The sequence below is a fragment of the Stomoxys calcitrans genome, chromosome 3 (assembly GCF_963082655.1).
Source record: "Stomoxys calcitrans chromosome 3, idStoCalc2.1, whole genome shotgun sequence".
Classification (NCBI taxonomy): Eukaryota; Metazoa; Arthropoda; class Insecta; order Diptera; family Muscidae; genus Stomoxys; species Stomoxys calcitrans.
This window is the reverse complement of record NC_081554.1, coordinates 57,830,458-57,852,868: the sequence shown is the minus strand read 5'-3', so window position 1 is coordinate 57,852,868 and position 22,411 is coordinate 57,830,458. Positions and strand designations below refer to the sequence as shown.

The window sequence follows — 22,411 nt, the reverse complement described above, 5'->3', positions numbered from 1 at the left end:
GGCACGACTGGGTCCCAATACATAAATTAAATGCGGGCAACCGGGCAGGCGTCTACATTATGTTCCTTGACATTCAAAACTCATATGGGCTCCATCACAGGTTTACCTTCAGGCAGTGGTCTTCGAGATCCTGAAGACACTGAAGACCATGTCGATGATGAATCGGCTGCCCGATTGCTCTGTCACGAGATACTTGAACTGTCAACCGATGCTATGGTCTCTGACTTCGGGTCATGTAAGGTGCCGGACAGGTTAGGAAATGCAAGGAGTTTCTTCGAGCCATTAGAAGGGACGACTGGGAACGAAACGACAAATGGACGACAAGGAATGGATTGCTGATAATAACAGATTGTGCCACGTCAGCGAGGGCTCACCCGCAAGCTGCTTGGCAGGGTGGACGTCTTGCACATTGAGCGCTCAAATGATTTGAAGGCTGATGCTGTAAATTGCAGGGATTGATGCCAACGTGCCGGATGTGTGTCCATAATGTAACCTGGGCCCACACTACACCTGTTAAACTGCCCCTCCAGACTCACTCGACTCAGACCCACATCCCTCTGAACACAACACACCTTAGTCGCAGAGTTTCTGGATCTTGATATTCAACAGAACCAAGCAGACTGTTACAACAAAAACAGTTAAAACAACAACAGGTTCAGAGAACATGCTGTCTTGGCATAGGCGGAGTGATGAGGGCCACGCCGACTAGGGCACTGGAGACTATTCTAGATATTCCACCCATAGACATACAGATTAATGGTGAGGCAGCCAATGTGGCTATGAGACTTGAGGCGAAGGGAGAATGGATAGTTATCATTGCTGTATAATTTAGGCAATGATAGGAATCCTGAAAGAAACATTAGACAGTTTGGATTGGATACCTTAGACGAAACTTAATATTGAGTGCGAGGCACTGCTGCCAGCACAATCTTGGACTGACGCATCTCAGGTTATTCGATCTGGAAGTTCATGCCACACAAATGGATCAAAGCTAGAGTACAGAGTGGGCGTACATTCAGAACCCAGGGACTGAAGAATGTTTTTGACTGCCTGATAATGTTGTTGTTGTAGCCACATTTTCATGTGGAGGTGGCGATTTTCTTCAAGCCACTGTAGGTGAGCAAGCTCGTTCGGATCCAAAGGATCGAACGGCACCGATCGCCGCAGGAATAAGATAGCCGTTTGATAGTTAAAGGCATCAATAACTCGCTTTGTTATATCGAGCCAATGCCGCCCGGCCTCTCACTGAGACTCTTCTCTCGAAACCGCTGATTTTCGGCGACTGGCGTTGCAACTACTTCGTATGCGCTCAGTGTTAAGAGCGCACAACAGGCCTATTATCGGTTCAATAAACCCCAAAACAAAGTAAGGATTAAAATAAATATGGTGCCAAATGAGTCCTGCCTTTTAGTTGACTACCTAAGGAACCCTAAGCTCCAAAATCCCATATTCCAAGCCTATCCAGCAACTGATTATGCCCCCTATTCATTTCTAGGAAGGTGGTTATAGAAAATAGAAATCCCAAACCAACTGTTCCTCTATTTATGGCTAATAATTTTCAAATCACAAAAAGAAAATCTTCATAGAAGACAAAAAAACCGCTCGTAAGAGTCAACATAAATTTTCAATGAAACTGATGGCAGCCAAAACGGTTCTAGCGGTTGCAGCAGTATACCAAAACCCCAACCTTAGTGTTTTTTTTGTAGTTTGCTATTCATTGTCGTTGATGATGCTTAACAAGCATTCAATTGAAATGTTTATGACGCTCAGCTCATGGCCTAAAACAGCAAAAAAACAAACTGCCAACAACTGAGACAATGACAAAAAATTGTTGAATTCTAAGCCATGATGGTCGGCTTCCACTGCTGTTTCCCAGTCTCGCTGCCTTTTTTTTTTTGTGGGGGAGGCTAAGCCGGGTCTTGGCAAAATCTCTTTAAAAACCAATGTTCCAGCTTCAAGGCGACACTGAGACTTTATGAGAGACCAAATTTGCACACAACACAATTTTGAGCAGAGTGGGGCCTTAATGCCATGTTTTAGACATCATGGTAACAGGGAAAGACAGAGAGAGAGAGACAGACATTCAGCCCAGCCTTTAGTATAAACCACCACACAAAGGATGTCATTACAGATGATGTCCATGACAATGACAATGAAGGCAAACGACATTAAAGCTGAAGTTGTAACCACCACATTGTCATTGTGTTTGTCGCCTGGTGGCGGTTTTCGGTCACAACTAAACGACAGCCAACAACAAAACGACGTCAACATTATTGGCAAATTAAATACGCTCCGGCAGATAGATGGAATTTAAGCCAACCTTAATGGGCTTTTCTCAAAGAGAGGGTGCAACAAAAGAAAGGAAGGTTTAAAAAGTTCCAGTCCATCTTCTATACCAAAGGGTGTGTTCAAGTTTTGCCATTGGGTCTATCAGATATAGTGGTATAAGACTCCTTAGGTGAATGATGTCGATATTATGGCTGAAGAGTTCTTCCAAAGAAGTGAGTTCGCCTTATTGCAAATTTTGCTGTTCGATTTAAGTTTAAGCTCATTGTTGGGGGGCCTACTTTTTATAGCCGAGTTCAAACGGCGTGCCGCAGTGCGACACCTCTTTGTCGGGAAGTTTATACATGGCTACAATACCAAATGGTATGAGTAGGTTAGGTTAGGTAAAAGTGGCAGTCCTTAACAGACTCACTTAGACAATTTTAAGTCCATTGTGATACCACAGTAGCGACAGACCAAGGCTTCTGGCGGAAATCGAATCCACGACCCCTGCACTGGTAATCCAAGCACGCTACCAACTCGGCTACCCTAAATGGTATAAAACTTCTAAATTTCCTATGAACATTCCATTAGGGAGCAGGAGATACTTCTTTCATATCAATGAGTGCAGTCCGATTAATGCTTTAAGTCCAATGATAAGGGGCCTTCTTTTTTATGTCCAGTCCGAGTTGGTAGAGAAGTTTTAACATGGCAGGATATCTCACAAATATAGCCAAAATCAGTAAAGGGATAATCACCTCTGAAAAATTTTCGGATGTTTGTGCCGGACATGGTAACCTCTGCGCCACGGTGGCCTGAAATTATTTTCTGATGTTCTCATTCAGCGTCTTAGGCGGACATGCTAACCTCTGCGCTACGGTGTTCATCCGTCTTCGCCTTACATCACCGCCTAAAGTGAAAGACGGACTTCCTCAAAGTATGTGATATAGTCGACGGTGTTTCTCTCATTTTAACTGTGAGACTTTTTTCACAAATCTTCCACTGTGATTTTAGTTTGGACCGTAGGTTTTAGGTTCTAAAGAGAAGTTCGATCAAAGAAGTCAAAACCGGGGATTGGTTTATATGGCGTCTTTATCTGTTTGTAGACTGATTCGGATCATACTTAGCGTGGATACTGAAAGTCATAACGGAAGCCTTTGTCCCAAAATTCAGCCAAATCGGATGACTATTGAGGCTTCTAGGGGCTCAAGAAGTCAAATCCGGGGATCGGTTTATATGGGGGTATATCTTCTAAGGGCTCAAGAAGTCATATCCGCGGATCGGTTCATATAAAGGCTATATCTGTCTATAGATCGATTCGGACCATACTTAGCATGGATGTTGGAAGTCATAACTCAAGTTTTTGTTCCACTTTTAAGGCAAATCGGATGAAAATTGGGCTTCCAGGGGCTCAAGAAGTCATATTCGGGAATTAGTTTATATGGGAGCTATATCAGTTTATAGACCGACTTGGATCGTACTTGAAATAGATGTTGGAATTCATAAGACAAGTCTTTGTTCCAAATTTCAGCCAAATCGGAAGAATATTGAGGCTTCTAAGGACTCAAGAAGTCATATTCGGGGATCGGTTTATATTGGGGCAATATCTGTTAAAAGCCTGTTTCGGATCATACTCGGTGTGGATGTTGAAAGTCATAACAAAATCTTTGTTCCAAATTTCAGCCAAATCGGATAAAAATTGAGGCTCATAGGGCCTCAAGAAGTCAAATCCAGGGATTGGATTATATGGGGGCTATATCCGAATCTGAACCGATATAGCCCATTTGCAATCCCCAACGACCTACATCAATAAGAAGTATCTGTAGAAAATTTCTACCATCTTGGGATGAAAATTGCGGCTTCCAGGGGCTCAAGAAGTCAAATCGGGAGATCGGTTTATATGAGAGCTACATCAAGTTATGGACCGATTTGCACCGACCTTGGCACAGTTGTTGGAAGCCATAACCGAACACTACATGCAAAATTTCAGCCAAATCGGACAAAAATTGCAGTTTCCAAGGGCTCAAGAAGTCAAATCGGGAGATCGGTTTATATGGGAGCTATATCAGGTTATAGACCGATTTGGACCGTACTTCGCACAGTTGTTGGAAGTTATAATAGAACACTATGTGCAAAATTTCAGCCAAATCGGATGAAAATTAAGTCTTCCAGGGGCTCAAGAACTCAAATCGGGAGATCGGTTTATATGGGAGCTATATCCAAATCTAAACCGTTATGGCCCATTTGCAATCCCCAATGACAATATTAGGTATCTGTGCAAAATTTCAAGCGGCTAGCTTTACATGTTCGACCGCTATCGTGATTTCGAACGGACGGACGGACATGGCTAGTTCGACTCAGAATGTCGTGACGATCAAGAATATATATCTTGTGGGGTCCTAGATCAATATTTCGAGGTGTTATAAATGGGATGACTAGATTAGTATACCCCCATCCTATGGTGGTGGGTACAAAAAGAAAGGTTTGAAAATCTATTGTACCTTCCATAGCCTTGGGTTTTTCTAATGTTAACACTGGAGCAATCAAGTATTGCGGTATAGGACTTTTGACCAATAAAGCAGTTATTGGGTCCATGGACTTTTACCAAAACGACAGCTCGTCTAAAAGTACCGCCTTATACCCTTAAAGTAAATTATGTAATTTACCAAACCAGAAGACATCTCAAAGTAACTGTTTCTCTCTCTCTCTCTCTCAGTCTCTGTTACTATGAGTTTTTCAAATATCTTCCACTGTGCCTCGGCTTTAAGTTCTAGATATAGGCTGGATCCTTGTCTAAAGGCCTTAAAAACTGTTTCTAGAGATGTAGAAACAGTTTTTAAGGCCTTTCCAATGTATTTCGGGTTTTGACTACTGTGGGGCTTCCAAAGAGTATTCGGTTGCTGAAGATTTTAAACTTGTTGCGTGGGGCTACTCCAAGATATATGTGGAAGTATTCACCACTGCGCTTGAAATGAGGTCAATTTTTGTGAGTCTCACAAATTATGTTTGATGTTACACCAGCTCCATTCAACTTTGACACTCTTCTTAAAGATTCTCCTTAGATATCTGGCTGCAGATCATCTTTGACAATGTCATTAGACTAGAAAATCACAAAGAAAATCAAAACTTGCTACAAACAGAACTAAGACAAGTCGTAAAATTCCAGTAGAGAGATAATAGACTGAAAAATAAAACAAAGTTCACCACAAACATTAAGGGACCAGTACGAGTCTATGGGGCCTTTTGGCCATATGGAACATGAAAAATGAAAAAAAAAAATTATAACCTCTTATAAGTTGTGGTTGTTGTTGTCGTTCGTATTTTTTCCCCATTATATTCTGCTGTTGTTGCACAACCAAGTCAAGGCTGACAAGATCCATTAAGTTGTGACAATCAATGTTTACCACCCGCCATCATCGTCAGCATCTGGAAACCGAAAAATAACTTCAACAAGGTTGAATAGTGGCAGTAACTCTTCTTCACATACATTCTTTAGTAAAAATGGGTTTCTGGTTAAGGGGAATAGGGGCAGGATAGTTGGCCTCATATTCCTAGTAGAGATTTTATGTTGACTTATTGCGGCAGTTTGCCACTGCCTTCTTTACAATGATTCCGCCAGCAGTGACTAACAGACAGAGAGACGTACAAAATATATAGCTGTGTCTACATTATCTTGGCTGCTGACGTTGGACTTGCAACATTGCACCGAACATCAACAACAACAACAACAACACGAATGCCTTGTGACAATGCCAATGACGAAGATGACGGTGGCGGTTGACGTTGACGTTGAATGTGTCATGAGCCCTTTAATACCAGGCAAAGGAGCCATACTCCATCATGGCCTTAAAGGCAAACTGATGATGCACCGAGACTGGCGAACAATCAACCTCAACCTTATCGAGTAGTTGTGTGCGTGTGTGTGTGTGTGTGCATGTGTCTTAAAATCATTCATGTGTGACAAATGGCATGCATGCAGTGCATTTCAGTGCTTTGTGAGATTTCCTAAGGGAGACTTATCAAAGACCCTCACCTCCTTTCCAGCATTTTTTTTATGAATTGTTTTTGCCTTTCTTCAAAAGTTTTACATTGCTCGAAGGACATGATGAAGAAAATCGGCTAAAGAATTTCTGGGATCATACATCGATTGACCAGTGTTATGTGTGACCTAAATCAGTTTTAATATGAAAGAAGGAAGGAAACATGTAATCGATAAAAGCCCAGACGGACGGCAATAAGGTAATTTGCTAGCAGCAAAGGTGGACATGAAAATAAATAGAAAAACAAGTAAAAGCGTGCTAAGTTCGGCCGGGCCGAATCCTTTCACCATCGATCGCATTTGTCGAGTTCTTAGCCCGGTATCCCTATTTAGGTCAACAAAAAAATAACTGCTATTCTATGAGACCTATATCAAGTAATGTTCCTATTCGGACCATAATCGAATTGAATGTTGGAGACCATAGTAGAAGTCATTGTGTAAAATTTCAGCCAATTCGAATAAGAATTGCGTTCTTTAGGGGCTCAAGAAGTCAAATAGGGAGATAGGTATATATGGGAGCTGTATCAGGCTAAAAACCGATTCAGACCATATTTGACACGTATGTTGAAGGTCATGGGAGAAGCTGTTGTACAAATTTTCAGCCAAATCGGATAATAATTGCGAGCTCTAAAGGCTCAAGATGTCAAGACCCCAGATCGGTTTATATGACAGCTATATTAAGTTATGGACCGGTTTCAACCATACTAAGTACTGTCGTTGGAAACCATAACAAAACACTTCATGCAAAATGTCTGCCAAATCTGATTATAATTGCACCCTCTAGAAGCTCAAGAAGTCAAGACCCCAGATCGGTTTATATGACAGCTCTATTTAGTTATGGACCGATTTCAACCATACTTAGTACAGTTGTTGGAAACCATAACAAAACACTTCATGCAAAATTTCAGCCAAATCTGATTATAATTGCACCCTCTAGAGGCTCAAGAAGTCAAGACCCCAGATCGGTTTACGCAAAAAACAGAAGCTCGGTGGAAGTTTAAAAAGAGCTACTAAGGGTGGAGTGTTGGTATAACGAAGGACGGAGTGTGTGTATAACGCAAAACCACAAATAGTAAAATAGGGAGATCGCTTTATATAGGACCTATATCAGGTAATGGACCGATTCAGATCATATTAGAGTAGAGTCATCTGTCAAATCGAACAAGAATTGCGCCACACAAGAGCTCAAGTCATAAAATCAAGAGATCGGTTTATTTGGAAGCTATATGGAGTTATGGACAAACTCAGATGTTGTAGGTCATAGTAAAAATCCTAGTGCAGAATTAATGTCACATCGAACGAAAGAATTGCCCTCTGTATGGTCTCAAGGGTAAGGTACATACCGGAAAACGTTTTATATGGGACCTATATCAGGTAGTGGACCGATTCGGAATATTGGAGGCCGTAGGTGAATGTTAGTAAACTTATCCTATAAGCGAATTTTTCTTACAACCGAACTTATCCTATAAGCGAACTTATCCTATAAGCGAACTTATCCTATAAGCGAACTTATCCTATAAGCAAACTTATCCTATAAGCGAACTTATCCTATAAGCGAACTTGTCCTATAAGCGAACTTATCCTATAAGCGACCTTGTCGCGTAAGCGAACTTTTGCGTAAGCAAACTTATCGCGTAAGCAAACTTATCGCGTAAGCAAACTTATCGCGTAAGCAAACTTATCGCGTAAGGGATCGAACATCAAATTATGTTCGCGAACTTGTCGCACAAGCACTCTAGTTGCGCAAACGTGCTTATGTGTTAGCGAATTTTTCCCATAAGGGAAAAAATCGCATGATGAATGGTATGGCAGCCATGTAAAAACTTCTCCTCAAAAAGGGGTCGCACTGTGGCACATCGTTTGGACTCGGCTACAAAAAGGGTGCTCCTTCTCATTGAGCTTAAACTTGAATCGGACAGCTTTCATTGACATATGAGAACTTTGCCCCTGTTCCTTAATGGAATGCTCATGAGAAAATCGAGGCCACCGTAGCGCAGAGGTTAGCATGTCCGCCTATGACGCTGAACGTCTGGGTTCGAATCCTGGCGAGACCATCAGAAAAAATTTTCAGCGGTGGTTTCCCCTCCTAATGCTAGCAACATTTGTGAGGTACTATGCAATGTAAAACTTCTCTCCAAAGGGGTGTTGTACTGCGGCGTTCGGATTCGGCTATAAAAAGGAGGCCCCTTATCATTGAGCTTAAAACTTGAATCGGACTGCACTCATTGATATGTGAGAAGTTTGCCCCTGTTCCTTAGTGGAATGTTCATGGGCAAAATTTGCATTTGCATTCATGGGAAAATTTGGATTTGAACAGATCGCATACGTGAACATATGGAGTGGAGCAAACTTATCGCATAAACGATCGAAGAGTGAAAGAAGACGAATCTCGCTACATCTGCATACAAATGTGGCTGCAACAACAATAATCTCGTAGACGAACAAATCGCGTTAGCAAACAGCCCATATTAGCAAACTAGTCGCGTAGGTAAACTAGTAGAGTATGGGACCTAAAGGTCTCTTTAGTGAACAAATCGCGTTAGAGACCAAAATTGGGATAGCAAACCAAACGCTTGCAAAAATGAAGTCTTCATATAACGCAACTAATACATTAGCAAACTAATAGCATAAGTAAATTAATCGCCGAAGCGAAATAGTCAAGAAAATGAATTAATCTCTTAACAAAGCTATACGCGTTAGCCAAGGAACTGTGTCGCACCTAAGTATTGGGTTTGTGCAATACTAAAAAGTGCATGGAGAGAGAAGAGATATAAAGCACGAGAGCGAAAGAATAAGAAAGTAATCGCTTAAGCGAAATAGTCGAGAAAATGAATTAATCTCTTAACAAAGCTATACGCGTTAGCCAAGGAACTGTGTCGCACCTAAGCACTGGGTTTGTGCAATACTAAAAAGTGCATCGAGAGAGAAGAGAAATAAAGCACGAGAGCGAAAGAATAAGAAAAGTAATCGCCTAAGCGAAATAGTCGAGAAAATGAATTAATCTCTGAACAAAGCTATACGCGTTAGCCGAGGAACTGTGTCGCAACTAAGTACTGGGTTTGTGCAATACTAAAAAGTGCATGGAGAGAGAAGAGAAATAAAGCACGAGAGCGAAAGAATCGCTTAACCGAAAGAATCGGTTAACGAACAGATCATTGAAGCAAATTGAAGGGTGATTTTTTAAGAGCTATAGGAAAATTTTTCAAAAGAAAAACACTAAAAATTCAGAAAAATTTATTAAATCTTTGCTTGAATCGATAGTACGGTACATATAATTTAATGTTTGAAAATTATTTCATGCAAATGTTGACTGGGACTGCTCCTCAAATGGGCCATCCGCTTCTTCCAATTTTGGCATACCCTTTCCAACACTTTGGCCGGTAGCTCACGAATAAATGCTTCAATGTTGTCTTCCGATACGGGCTTGTCTGCAGTCCCAGTCAACTGCAAATGTTGACTGGGACTGCGTCTCAAATGGTCCATCCGCTTAGTCCAATTTTGGCATACTCTTTCCAACAAGACTTTGGCCGGTAGCTCACGAATAAATGCTTCAACGTTGTCTTCCGATGAGGGCTTGTCTGTATTGACAATAACGTTAACATTTAAATAGCCCCACAAAAAATAGTCTAATGGCGTTAAATCGCACGATCTAGACGGCCAATTTACCAGTCCCGAATGTGAAATAAAATGTTCACCGAACTCGCCTCTCAATAAGCCCATTGTTACGCGTGCTGTGTGACATGTGACACCGTTTTGTTGAAACCACATGTCATGCAAGTACAGTTCTTGCATTTTGGGCGAAAAAGTTGGATATCATCTCACTGTAGCGCTCAGCATTCACAGTTACGTTATGATTCGCAACATCTTTGAAGAAGTACGCTCCAATGATGCCACCAGCCCATAAACCGCCCCAAACTGTGAGTTTTTCTAGATGTAATGGTAGCACTTGCAATGCTTCTGGATCATCTTCACTTCAAAATCGACAATTCTGCTTATTTATGTACCCATTGACCCAAAAATGAGCTTCGTCTATAAAATGAGAGAAACGCGCGATTAACTTTTTTAAGAGAGAACGCATTTTTATACCCTCCACCATAAGATGGGGGGTATACTAATTTCGTCATTCTGTTTGTAACTGCTCGAAATATTCGTCTGAGACCCCATAAAGTAAATATATTCTTGATCGTCGCGACATTTTATGTCGATCTAGCCATGTCCGTCCGTCTGCCCGTCTGTCCGTCCGTCCGTCCGTCTGTCTGTCGAAAGCACGCTAACTTCCGAAGGAGTAAAGCTAGCTGCTTGAAATTTTGCACAATTACTTCTTATTAGTGTAGGTCGATTGGTATTGTAAATGAGCCATATCGGTCCATGTTTTGATATAGCTGTTATATAAACCGATCTTGGGTCTTGACTTCTTGAGCCTCTAGAGTGCGCAATTCTTATCCGATTGGAATGAAATTTTGCACGACGTGTTTTGCTATGATGTCCAACAACTGTGCCAAGTATGGTTCAAATCGGTCCATAACCTGATATAGCTGCCATATAAACCGATCGTGGGTCTTGACTTCTTGAGCCTCTAGAGTGCGCAATTCTTATCCGATTGGAATGAAATTTTGCACGACGTGTTTTGTTATGATATCCAATAACTGTGCCAAGTATGGTTCAAATCGGCCAATAACCTCATATAGCTGCCATATAAACCGATCTTGGGTCTTGACTTCTTGAGCCTCTAGAGGGCGCAATTCTTATCCGATTTGAATGCATTTTTGAACGAAGTGTTTTGTTATGATATCCAACAACTGTGCCAAGTGTGGTTCAAATCGGTTTATAACCTGATATAGCTGTCATATAAACAGATCTAGGGACTTGACTTCTTGAGCTTCTAGACGGCGCAATTCCTATCCGGTTTGGCAGAAATTTTTCATGAAGTATTTTATTCTTACTTTCAACAACTGTGTCAAATAAGGTTCAAATCGGTTCATAACCTTATATAGCTGCCATATAAACCGATCTGGGATCTTGATTTCTTGAGCCTCTAAAGGTCTCAATTATTATCCGATTTGCCTGAAATTTTGTACTACGGATCCTCTCATGACCATCAACATATGTGTTTATTATGATCTGAATCGGTCTATAGCCCGATACAGCTCCCATATAAATCGATCTCTCTATTTTACTTCTTGAGCCCCCAAAGGGCGCAATTCTTATTCGAATTGGCTGACATTTTACACAGGTCTCCAACATATAATTGTGGTCCCAACCGGACCATATCTTGATATCGCTCTAATAGCAGAGGAAATCTTTTCTTATATCCTTTTTGCCTAAGAAGAGATGCCGGGAAAAGAAGTCGACAAATGCGATCCATGGTGATACCCTCCAGATTCGGCCCGGCCGAACTTAGCATAATAATAAGTTTTACTTAAGTCAGAACTAATTATTATGAGAGTGTTCTTTATGGTGTTCTTTAATGGAATGTTCGCGGTCAAATTGGCAAAGTGCCGAAACAAAAGGGTGTTGTTAGGGTGATTAATCTTTTAGGATTATGGGATTTCTGATAGAGGACTATACCATCATCCTTACCCCTTAAAACATTTCAAGAAAATTGGGGTTAAACATAAAATATGATGTTTACGTCCTCTTTCATGATTTACCTAGTTTTTGCTAGTAAATATTTTTGTTTATCCACAGTGTAAACTTCCCCTTTTGTGTGTTACTGATCCCCCACTGTGCCACATGAAACCATCTACCGATTCTTAAAATGTACAGCATCAATTTTATCTTAATCATAATCGACAGTTTTGATGGTAGTTTGATGTTTGTTGGTTACTACAGATGAAAACGCAAGCAAGCCACAAAAACTTTGAATGGAACAGCATTGGAAAGGCTGTAGCCAAAACTCTGCAACTTCTGTTCCACAATTCGTTGACGTAAAACAATGTGATGTATTACCCAGACCTTGATAATGGCAGCTTACTGCGGCCCGCATAGGTGCGGTGTATGGAGGTCCATACATTGATGGACAGATTGTTCGATAGATCACTTTTAGTTACAGCTATAATCGTAGATGCCTGCCTGGTCTATGGCATTTTCAAATAGATTCGCTCTTTGGTAGTTTGCTAAATAATATTTGAATGGTTTCAGTTTACAGTTGAATTGATATAAAGTGCAACTGATCATGATGATAATGAGGATGTTAATGCTGCTGCTGTATTGCAAAAGAACTTTTGGTGGCATTAGTGTCTGTCTATTTGTCTATTTCATGATGATTCTGAAGATGATCATCATGATGACTTTGATCATTTTCTTGGTTTTTTTTGGCTTTTCTTGATTGTTTTTCTCTCGTTGTGCTATTGCTGGCCATGTTTTCTAGTATGTTCCTTGTCAACATCATTGTTTATTTGTGTACATATTCATTTATTTTCCCAAGTTTTTTTATCTTTTGTGCTTTTTTGTGGTTTTTGTTTGCCGTTTAGATAGTCTATTTGGTTTTGACATTGATCGTGCTGGGTGCAGCAAAATCTGATTATTTGTGGCATGGTAACTAACACATCAGTTAGATGTGGATGCAATTGTGAATCCTAAGAGATTTCTGCAGATATTTTAGAATAAGGAGTGTGTTTGAAATCTAAGGGAAAGATAAGTTATTCTTCAATAACTAGAATCAGTAAAAACATAATAAGTTCAGCCAAGCCGCATCTTGGCAATCCATCACCATGGGTTCTGCTAAAAATTTACACAAACTAAACTTGTTTGAAGAGCATTCCAAATTTCTGCCAAACCAGCTAACAATTTAGAGTTCTAGAAGCAGTTGCAGGCTTATCAGGATTACAAGATTATTAACATTATAGACTGTTTTGGACAATACATACCAAGGATGTTGGAAGTCATACAAAAATATTACTTGCAAAGTTTCAGCCAAATCGGCCAGCCATTGCAGCGTCTGGCGGATTAAGAAGTCAAATCGGGAGAACGGTTTATATGGGAGCTATATTAGGTAATGCACCGATTTGGACCATATAAGGTAGGACCACTTGAAGTCGTAACAGAACACCAAGTGCCAAATTTCAGCCTACTTGAATAAAAATTTCTGCTTCTAGAAGCTCAAGAAGTCAAATCGCGAGATTGGGATATATGGGAGCTATATCAGATAATACACCGATTTGTACCATATTGCCCACGATTGTTGGAAGTCATATCGGAACACTAAGTGCAAAAGATCAGACAAATCGAATAACAAACAAAGCATCCTGGGGTCCAAAGTGTGAAATCAGGAGATCGGTTCTTTTAGGAGCTATATAAGGTTGTTCTCCGATTTCAAGAATAATTGACACGATCGTTGGAAGTTGTAAGAGAACACTAAGTGCAAGATTTCAGCCCAATCGGAAAATAATTGCAACTTCTAAAGGCTCAAGATATCAAGTCGAGGACCAATATTTATGGCAACCATATCCAAATCTTTAACAATATGGCCCGTTAGTAATCTCCAACGACCCACATAACTAAGAAGAATGTATGCACAAATGCAAGCTTTTTTAGTTTTTAAATCAAATTCCGTACTTCCTTTAGCGAATAAATCGCGTTAGTGAAAAGATCACATAGGCGTAATAATCGCGAAAATGAATGAAGACCGATCGAATCCCAAAAGCGAACAATTAACAAAAGCAAACAAATCGCATTTGTGAACTATTCGCATAGGCGAACGAAACGCAAATGAGATACGCGTGGAAACGAGTCGACTGAGTGAAAAAATGGCGTAACGAAAACTCGCGTCAGTCAACAAATCGCGTAAGTTAATAAATGGCGTAAGAGAATATATCGCGTAAATGAATAAATCGCGTAAGCGTATAATTGTGTAAGCAAACAAATGTTGTAAGCAAATAAATCGCGCAAATGAACGAACGAACTATTCACATAATCGAACTATTTGCACAAACGAACGAAACACGAATGATCTACGTAATCTAACAAATCACGAAAGGAAAGAATCGCGCATGTTAACAATTCGCGTGAGTAAACAAATCACTTAAGCAAACAAATCGCGTAATCGATAAATCACGAAAACGGAAGAAGTGCATCAGCCTACGAATCGCGAAAATGAATGAATAGCGAACGAATCTCTAAGTGAACAAATTGCGTAAGCAAATAAATCGGAGGTAAATAAATCGCGTGAGCGAAGAAATCGCGTAAGCGAATAAATTAGTCAAATGAATTCATCGCGTTAGCTAGCGAATCGCGTATGCCTACGAATCGCTAAAGTAAATGAAACGCAAACGAATAGAATAAACGAACAATTAGCAAAAGGGGAAAAATAGCATAAACCAAATATTCGCGTACCTTTCTCATAAGCGAGCCTTTCGCATAAGCGAACTATTCGCATAATCAAATAATTTGCATTAACGAAAGAAACGCGAATGTGCTCCGTAGGGGAACGAAACGCAACAAAGTGGATAGGAAAGAGTAGCGTAAGTTAACAAATCCTGTTTGCTAACAAATCGCTTAAGCGAACAAATAGTGCAAAGAAAGTATCGCGTAAGGTAACAAATCACGTTAGCAACCTTATTGCGTAAGCGAATATATCCATTTAGCGAATAAACCGCGTAAACAAAAAAAATCGCGTAAGCGAATAAATAGCGAATTGATCGCGTAGACGAATAAACCGCGCAAACGTAGGAAGCGTATTAGCCTGCGAATCGAGAAAGTAAAGGAATAGTGAATGAAGCGCGAATGAGTTACTTAGGGGAACGAATTGTGTAATATAAGATAACAATACAAATCGCGTAAATTAAAAAATCGAGTAAGTTAATAAATCGCGTAGCGGAAATTTGATGTACGTTTACAAATCACGTAAACGTACAAATTGCATAAGCTAACAAATCGCGGTAGCGAGTGAATCGCATATGCCTACGAATCGCTAAAGTAAATGAAAAGCAAACGAATCGCGTAAGCGAACAATTAGAAAAAGAGAAAAAAAAGCGTTTACCAATTATTCGCATAAGCGAATCATTCGCTTAAACGAACGAATAGGTATAAATCGAACCTTTGGCAAAAGCGAACTATTCGCTTACGCAATTTGTATGCTTATAAAATTTTTTCGTTTACGCAATTTGCTCGATTCGTCCCCTATGTGGCTCATTCGCGTTCCGTAAATTTATGCAAATATTGAACTATTTATGCAAATATTGAACTATTTGCATAAATTTACATAGGGGACGAATCGAGCAATTTGCGTTTACGAACAAATTTTATAAGCAAACAAATTGCGTAAGAGCATAAATCGCACAATGAAAGAATCGCGTAAGATAACAAATCAAGTAAGCAACCTAATTGCGTATAAATACCGTAGCAAATAAATCGCATAAACGAATATGTAAATGAATAAATCGCGCAAGCGAACGAATCGCCAAAATGAATGAATAGCGAACAAATCGCATTAACGAAATATTTGCATAAGCGAACTATTGGTGTTAAGTAAAAGTTTGTCTTGACTGGCGACGAATCGAGCAAATTGCGTAAACGAACAAATTTTGTAAGCAAACAAATTGCGTAAGCGTATAAATCGCACAAGGAAAGAATCGCGTAAGATAACAAATCAAGTAAGCAACCTAATTGCGTATAAATACCGTAGCAAAAAAAACGCATAAACGCATATGTAAATGAATAAATCGCGCAAGCGAACGAATCGCTAAAGTGAATGAATAGCGAACAAATCGCATTAGCGAACCATTTGCATAAGCGAACTATTCGTATTAAGTAAAAGTTTGTCTTGACCGGCTAGAAAAGAAGCTAGGAGGTATTTTTGGTTCCTTATTCCCACGGACGAAGAATAGTTTTGAAATCACCGCAATTTTAAAGGCTCCCTCTCCAGTTTATGAGACTTAGTTTTGAGATGACTTTCTCTACTGGTTTTTCCCATAGGAGCTTTGGTCTCTTCCCTCTGCATTAAACATCATTTCTCCCAAATCGTAATGTTTCATTCAATTAAATGCTCAAATGTAAATTTCTCCAGGCATAACTTGGGCAGGGAAAAATGATAAAATACATGTTCTCTCATGTTTTGGGGTTCGTTTTTATCGCATTTAAATGGAACCATTCAATAGAGCCATCATCACCATAGATTTGTCTTTCTAATGAAATTCAAAAATGAAGCCATAAAAAATCATTAAAGCAGCCTCAGGCTATGCCATGGACACATTGGCCCCTCATATGAGAGAGGAAAAAAAAAAGAAAACAAAACATAAATTCCAATAATAGCGATGATTCGGCAGTAGTTAGTAGTAGTAGAAGTAGTTGAGGTACACCGCCTCTCTTGTAGTAGTCGCTGGCATTGATAACAGAAAGACAAAAACCAGTAGCTACTAGAGATGAACATAAAAATATTTCGTACAGACTCCTGGCATAGCAAGGAGAGCAGTCATCCACCCAGCCCATGCAACCAACCGACTCATCAGGAAGTGCAGCAACCACTTTTGGGGGCCAGGAGTTGCAGCAATTATGCCTGCAAACTATGTAGGCACAGGATACCGGTTTCAAGCAACAGAGACTGGGAGTTCTTCTTCTTCTTCTAAGGCACTTAACTGCACGCATACAAAGTGTTTTGCCATAAAAACACCATCATCACGATGAAGATGATGGTGATTATGGCATCACAGAGACAGACACCGAAAGCAAGAGAGAGATAGAGAGAGAGAGGGAGAGAGAGAGATAGCTAACAGCCGACCAAAAGCCTGACAACCAATTATCTGGCTCTATGGCCTGTATGGGACTATTAACGATGCCGAAACGGATTCATAATTTTCCAATAGACAACGTCGCAGTTATGGCGCCATCTACTAGACATGGCCTGCCCATATGCATAATCATGGGTAGACAACAGCTATAACAGAGGAGGATAGTGAAAAACAAAAAACAAAGAGACTTAGGGAAACTAAAACTTTTAGATTCTTTAGCATAGCAAAAGTTTCCAAGTTAATTTTACTTTTTTTTGTCTTTCCATCTTACAGGCCGAAATGCATATGGACCACTCACTATTAGTGCCATCTATGGGTCTGCCGCCTCCACCCCACCAGCTCTTGCCGCCTTCTATGGTGGGGGGCAAGCATCGAGCCGGCGATCAACTGGACATTCCAACGACCAAGAAGACCAAAGGCCTGGTGGATGATGCCGCCTATCAGCTGGACTATCAGCACTATCAATCGCTAATGTTTGTCCATTGTGCCCAACAGCAGCGTATGGCTGCCGCAGGTCAAATGTCGGCCTTTCGACCTTGGCCACAGCCAAAGAATTTCATGCATGCCTACAATGCGGCCACTGTGGCTGCCTTGTCTAACCTGCCCTATTTGAGTCAGGAACCACCGGTGCTGCAAAATCCCGAGCGTGTGGTACGCAGCACGGATCGTGAGCGTTTTGAGCGTACCTTTCAGCCCAATGTGGCTCTGGCTCCCCGCAAAACCCTGCTGACGCAAGAGCGTGAAAAGGAGCAAAGGGAAATGCGAGAGAGGGAACGCATGGAGCGTGAAAGAGAAAGGGAATTGGAACGCATGCGCGAAAGAGAACGCGAACGAGAGCGAGAACGTTCGAGAGAACGTGAAAGGGAATACGAGCGTGAGAGAGACCTGCGAGAGAGAGAATTGGCCAAAAAGCATCATTTGCAAATGCAGCAGCAGCAGCAGCAGCAGCAACAACAGCAGCAAATCAAACAACAACAACAAGCAGCACAGGTTTCCAATTTGTGTGAGGCCGATATACAAATCAAACAAGAACGCGCCCCCACACCCAACGAAATGAGCAGTAGCCCCACACCCCCGCCCCACAACACTCACCTGCAGCAGGAGGAGGAACGGCGCAGCAATAGCAGTAGCTGCAGTCGGCCCAGGCCACCTTCTTGCCAAGACGATGAGGCCGCCAGTGCAGCGGCCACCGACGCACCCCTAATGTCCCCTCTCTCCTTGAGTCGTACAAAAGCCTTGGCGGCAAATCACCATTTGCCCCATTTAGATATGCAAACGAGAAGACTTTCTTTACAAAACACCTGCACAGCTTCAAATTCATCAACAGCATCTTCGGCCTCAGCTTCGGCTTCGGCTTCGGCTTGCTCCACAACAACGACACCCACAACGCCTCCTGCCCCCAAGCCTCATCATGTTATCCCGCCAAATTTGCCTGCAAATCCCCCCAGCCAAGCGCAACTGCAGAGAGCTGCCACCACTGCTGCGGCGGCTGCCAGCAACAACACCTCATCACCCGCAAACCGAACAGCTACACCCCAAAGCTATTTAAGACAATCACCTTCGCCAAATCGGCGCTGCAATAGTGCTACATGTACAAATCCCCGTAGTCCCGCGGAATTTGGTGGTTCCAATGAAATCACCTCTTCGACATCACCTTTGCCACAGCAACAACAGCATAATGCACAAACAATTATTGCCACGGTCAATCATCACAACAAGCTGCTGCCCTCTATGGGACATCAGCAGCAGCATCATCATCATAATCTGAGCAGTGCAGGACATCACAACGAAATGCCCGGTCGCATACGCATCAGCAAAAATCTGATCAATCAGAATAACATCATACGCTCACCTACACCTCCCAGCCATCATAATGCAGCTACAGCAGCAGCAAGAACACATCCACATGCACAACAGCAACATCAACAACAGCCTGGAGGTCCCAACAACCCAATGGCAGCTCAAACAAATCAACAACAGCAATATGAGTTTTACAAACAAAATCAGCGCTTCTATCAACAACATCATCAGCAGCATCATCACCACCAGCAGCAGCAACAACGTCAACGCCATCAAAGCCCACAGCCTGCACAGAATCATAATCATAACTCACCATCACAGTCTTCCAATGCGGCGAATACAACTTCCGGATTAAATCTAACCACAAATGCTGCGGCAAATGCCACGACAATAGAAGGCGGCCCCCCTGCGCCCTCCCCCAATGCGACGGCAAATTTAGACAATTGCCTTAAGGCACCCCACAATCTGAGAATGCCGCCTCAGTCGATGGCGGCCAGCGCCTTCATGAGTCAACAGCTACACCATCACAATCACCACCACCAGCACCAGCACCAGCAACAACTGCATCACCAGTACCACCATCCATTGGCCAATGGACGCCGCCTGCCTGCGATGGCCATGAATTGTGAATTTGAGCTGTCGACCGACACCGACGATGAAAGTGTCAACGATGGTGAGCCCGATAGCAGCAACTCGCTAACACCCTGGGAATTGGCCATAGAAGCACTGCGTGACTCACGACCCAAGGAAAGAGAACGTCTGCTGAATATGCTGCAGCGTGTGCTCAATGAGAATCAGCACTACCGCGTGCAGAATCGCCAGCTGAAAGAACTGATCGAAGTACGAAACGAGGAGATTGGCAAATTGCAAAATGAGCTGCAACATTGTCAGCGACAATTGGCCAGCCTGCAGCTGGGCTCACAGCACCCAGCCAATCCAATGGTAGTAACGGCGTCGGCGTCGGCGTCGGCATCCTCTTTAGCCTCTGCCTCCGCCTCTAATGGGGGCCTTAGCAATGGCCTAATCACCAAAGCTTTGCGCAAGGAAACCATCGATGATGATCAGCTGATGTTAAGAGTGCCTCTAAAGAAATCCCAGCGCAGGGAACCCGAAACTTTTGAAAGAGATGATTGTCGTCAATCGCATGATAGGCATGAAAGCTTTCAACATCACAACAGCAGTGTAGAGGAAAGCTTTCAGCATAACATGAAACATCAAATAAAACGGGAGTTGAGTGAGTCCATGGAGGAGGATGAGGAAGAGGATGAAGAGATGCACAATCATCATCGTAGATCGCCTGTACAAAGTTCTCTTCGAACGCCCGTCGAAAGCTCTCAACGCTTAAATACTGGTGAACACAACAGCCATCATGACTCCTCAGGCTCTGAGTCCGAACAAGAAGAACATGACGGCGCAGCGCCAAGTTGTAATAATGCCCATGGGGAATTAGATCAGGATGGCGATACAAAAATGTCTTCCCCCAAAAGTCCAAGGGAGCGATCTCAAAGTGTTGAAAGCTTTAAAAAGCTTTTAGGCTATCAACCAAAAGCCTCTTCCATGGCGGATAGTGAGGATGAGGAGCAGCAGGAAGAGGAGGAGAGGTCAGGAAGTCCCAAGAGAGTGAAAAGTGAGAATAATCAGGCAAGTGAAAGTGAAGATGAGGCTGAGGAGCACAATAATGGGCTTAGGGTCAATCAAGGCCAACGTGATGAGCCAGATGATGAAGATGATGAGGAGGAGGAGGATGAAGTTGATACCCACAAAAGAGTGCAAGCCCCTCACAGCAATGCTTTGAATACACCTCCCACGGCCACCACTCCCTTGTCCCCGGACTCTGCTGCCACTGCAGGCCAGTTATTTGACAGCAGCAACAGCAGTGATGAGTCTTCTATGAAAAAAGCTCAAATGTCTGCTTCAAATGCTTTGGCCAAAATGAATGCCGAAACCAATGATGGCGTTGAAGATGATGAGGTGACGGGCGCTGGCGAGAACTCAAGGTCCCATAATCAAATTGTTGACGATTATGAGGAGGAGGAGGAGGAGGAAGAGGATGAAGACGAAGACGATGATAATACCCAGCAAACACTAAAGACAAGAAAACAAAGCTCCATTTCACATTCGGCCGACGAAAGCTCGGAGGATGAAGACGATGCGGATGTAGATGCGAATGCGGATGCTGAGGATAATAGGCATTTGAGAAAAACTTCCCAACATTTGCATTTTCGTGTGGAGAAAAGCTCTTCGGATACAATGACGCCTGCTAACAATCACATACATAGAAATAGCAGCAGCAGCAGCAACAACAACACCAATACCACTACAACAACGGTTGTGTTGGCCACCAAGGCCAGCAAGAAATTAACGCCAACAACGAATAATGATATAAAAATCAAACAGGAATATCTATAATTAAAGCAACCACAAACTGAAATGTGCCGATAAATGTGTTTAGAAATCTAAGTACTATATAAATCAGAAAAATCCCAAATCCCCCCTTCCCCCCTACAAACTTATGTCTGTCATACTTCCTTTATAGGTTTAAACATGCCGCTAAAACCACTAAGGCTGTGTAACACAAAGTAGAGGCTTTCGTTGGCTTTTTTAATGGAAAACAGCTGATGTTATAGTGAGAAAACAGCTGATTTTAAAATGAAAGAACAGCTGATTTGCATTGATGCTGCAAATAAGAGGAAATATAACATTGTGGGTTTGCCTGTTTGGCAATAAATTCTTACAGCCTTAGACCCACTAAGTCGATCTAACGAATCCACAGTGGCTTCGGAAATACGAAAAATTGGAATTACGTCTATTGATGAGAGTAACAGATTGATACTCTAAACTTCAGGGTCCAACGTGGTCCGAGGGACATTCAATGTTGGTCAAATCAAATCTAATTTTGTTAAAACTGTGCTAGGAGCTTTTGTGGTCCGATTTTAGAAAAATCAAAATAAGCCTGTATTATTTTATGTTCGCCCGATTTTGAGAAATGTTGCAATAGGGTTGTCATTTGTCAACCGTAGTTATTACAGTTTAAGCATATTTGCCCAAAATATGTTGTTTATTAATCCATCTGAAAACATCCCCCAAAATCCATCAAAATTGGTTCAGAATCGATAAAGCTCCCACATTGTACTTATAGGGTAGGTGTAGGGTATTATACACTCGGCACCGCCCGGCTTTTGCCCTTTCTAACTGGGTTTTATTTAAATCCCTGCAAAAATTGTGTCGTCCTCAATGCGACTCTGATGTACAAACAATCCACTTCTAGGATCTGCTAGAGTATTAAACAGTTGTCGGATTTTTGAAGTGCCGTCCTACGGAACACAACACCATATAGCATAATAGGTCTTACTTCAGCAGTGTACAGACAGGTTATGACAGGCGACTTAAGTCCACAATGTTTGCAATAGCCCTCTTACAGTTGTGTAGGCAAGGACCAAATCCATATTTTGGATTCCGCCGTCCACCAGACCATAACACCATATAGCCTTATAGGTCCAACAACTGCCATATACTGCCAACTCATAACAACGCAGTTTTGACAAGGGTCAAATTCATTCTTTTGACACGAGTATTGAAT

The 22,411-nt window shown here is 41.8% G+C and overlaps 1 protein-coding gene across 10 annotated transcripts in view; it reads left to right on the top strand.

Annotated features, from left to right (window-relative positions):
• LOC106081733 (protein split ends) overlaps positions 1-21,845 on the top strand; it is a 651,487-nt gene extending 629,642 nt beyond the window's left edge. For all 10 annotated transcript variants that reach the window (XM_059366029.1, XM_059366027.1, XM_059366024.1 and 7 more), the window contains one exon: positions 17,305-21,845. In XM_059366029.1, the coding sequence (XP_059222012.1) occupies positions 17,305-21,240 (3,936 nt within the window). In that variant the 3' untranslated portion in view covers positions 21,241-21,845. The remainder of the gene's footprint in view (positions 1-17,304) is intronic.
• The last annotated feature ends 566 nt before the right edge of the window (positions 21,846-22,411 follow it).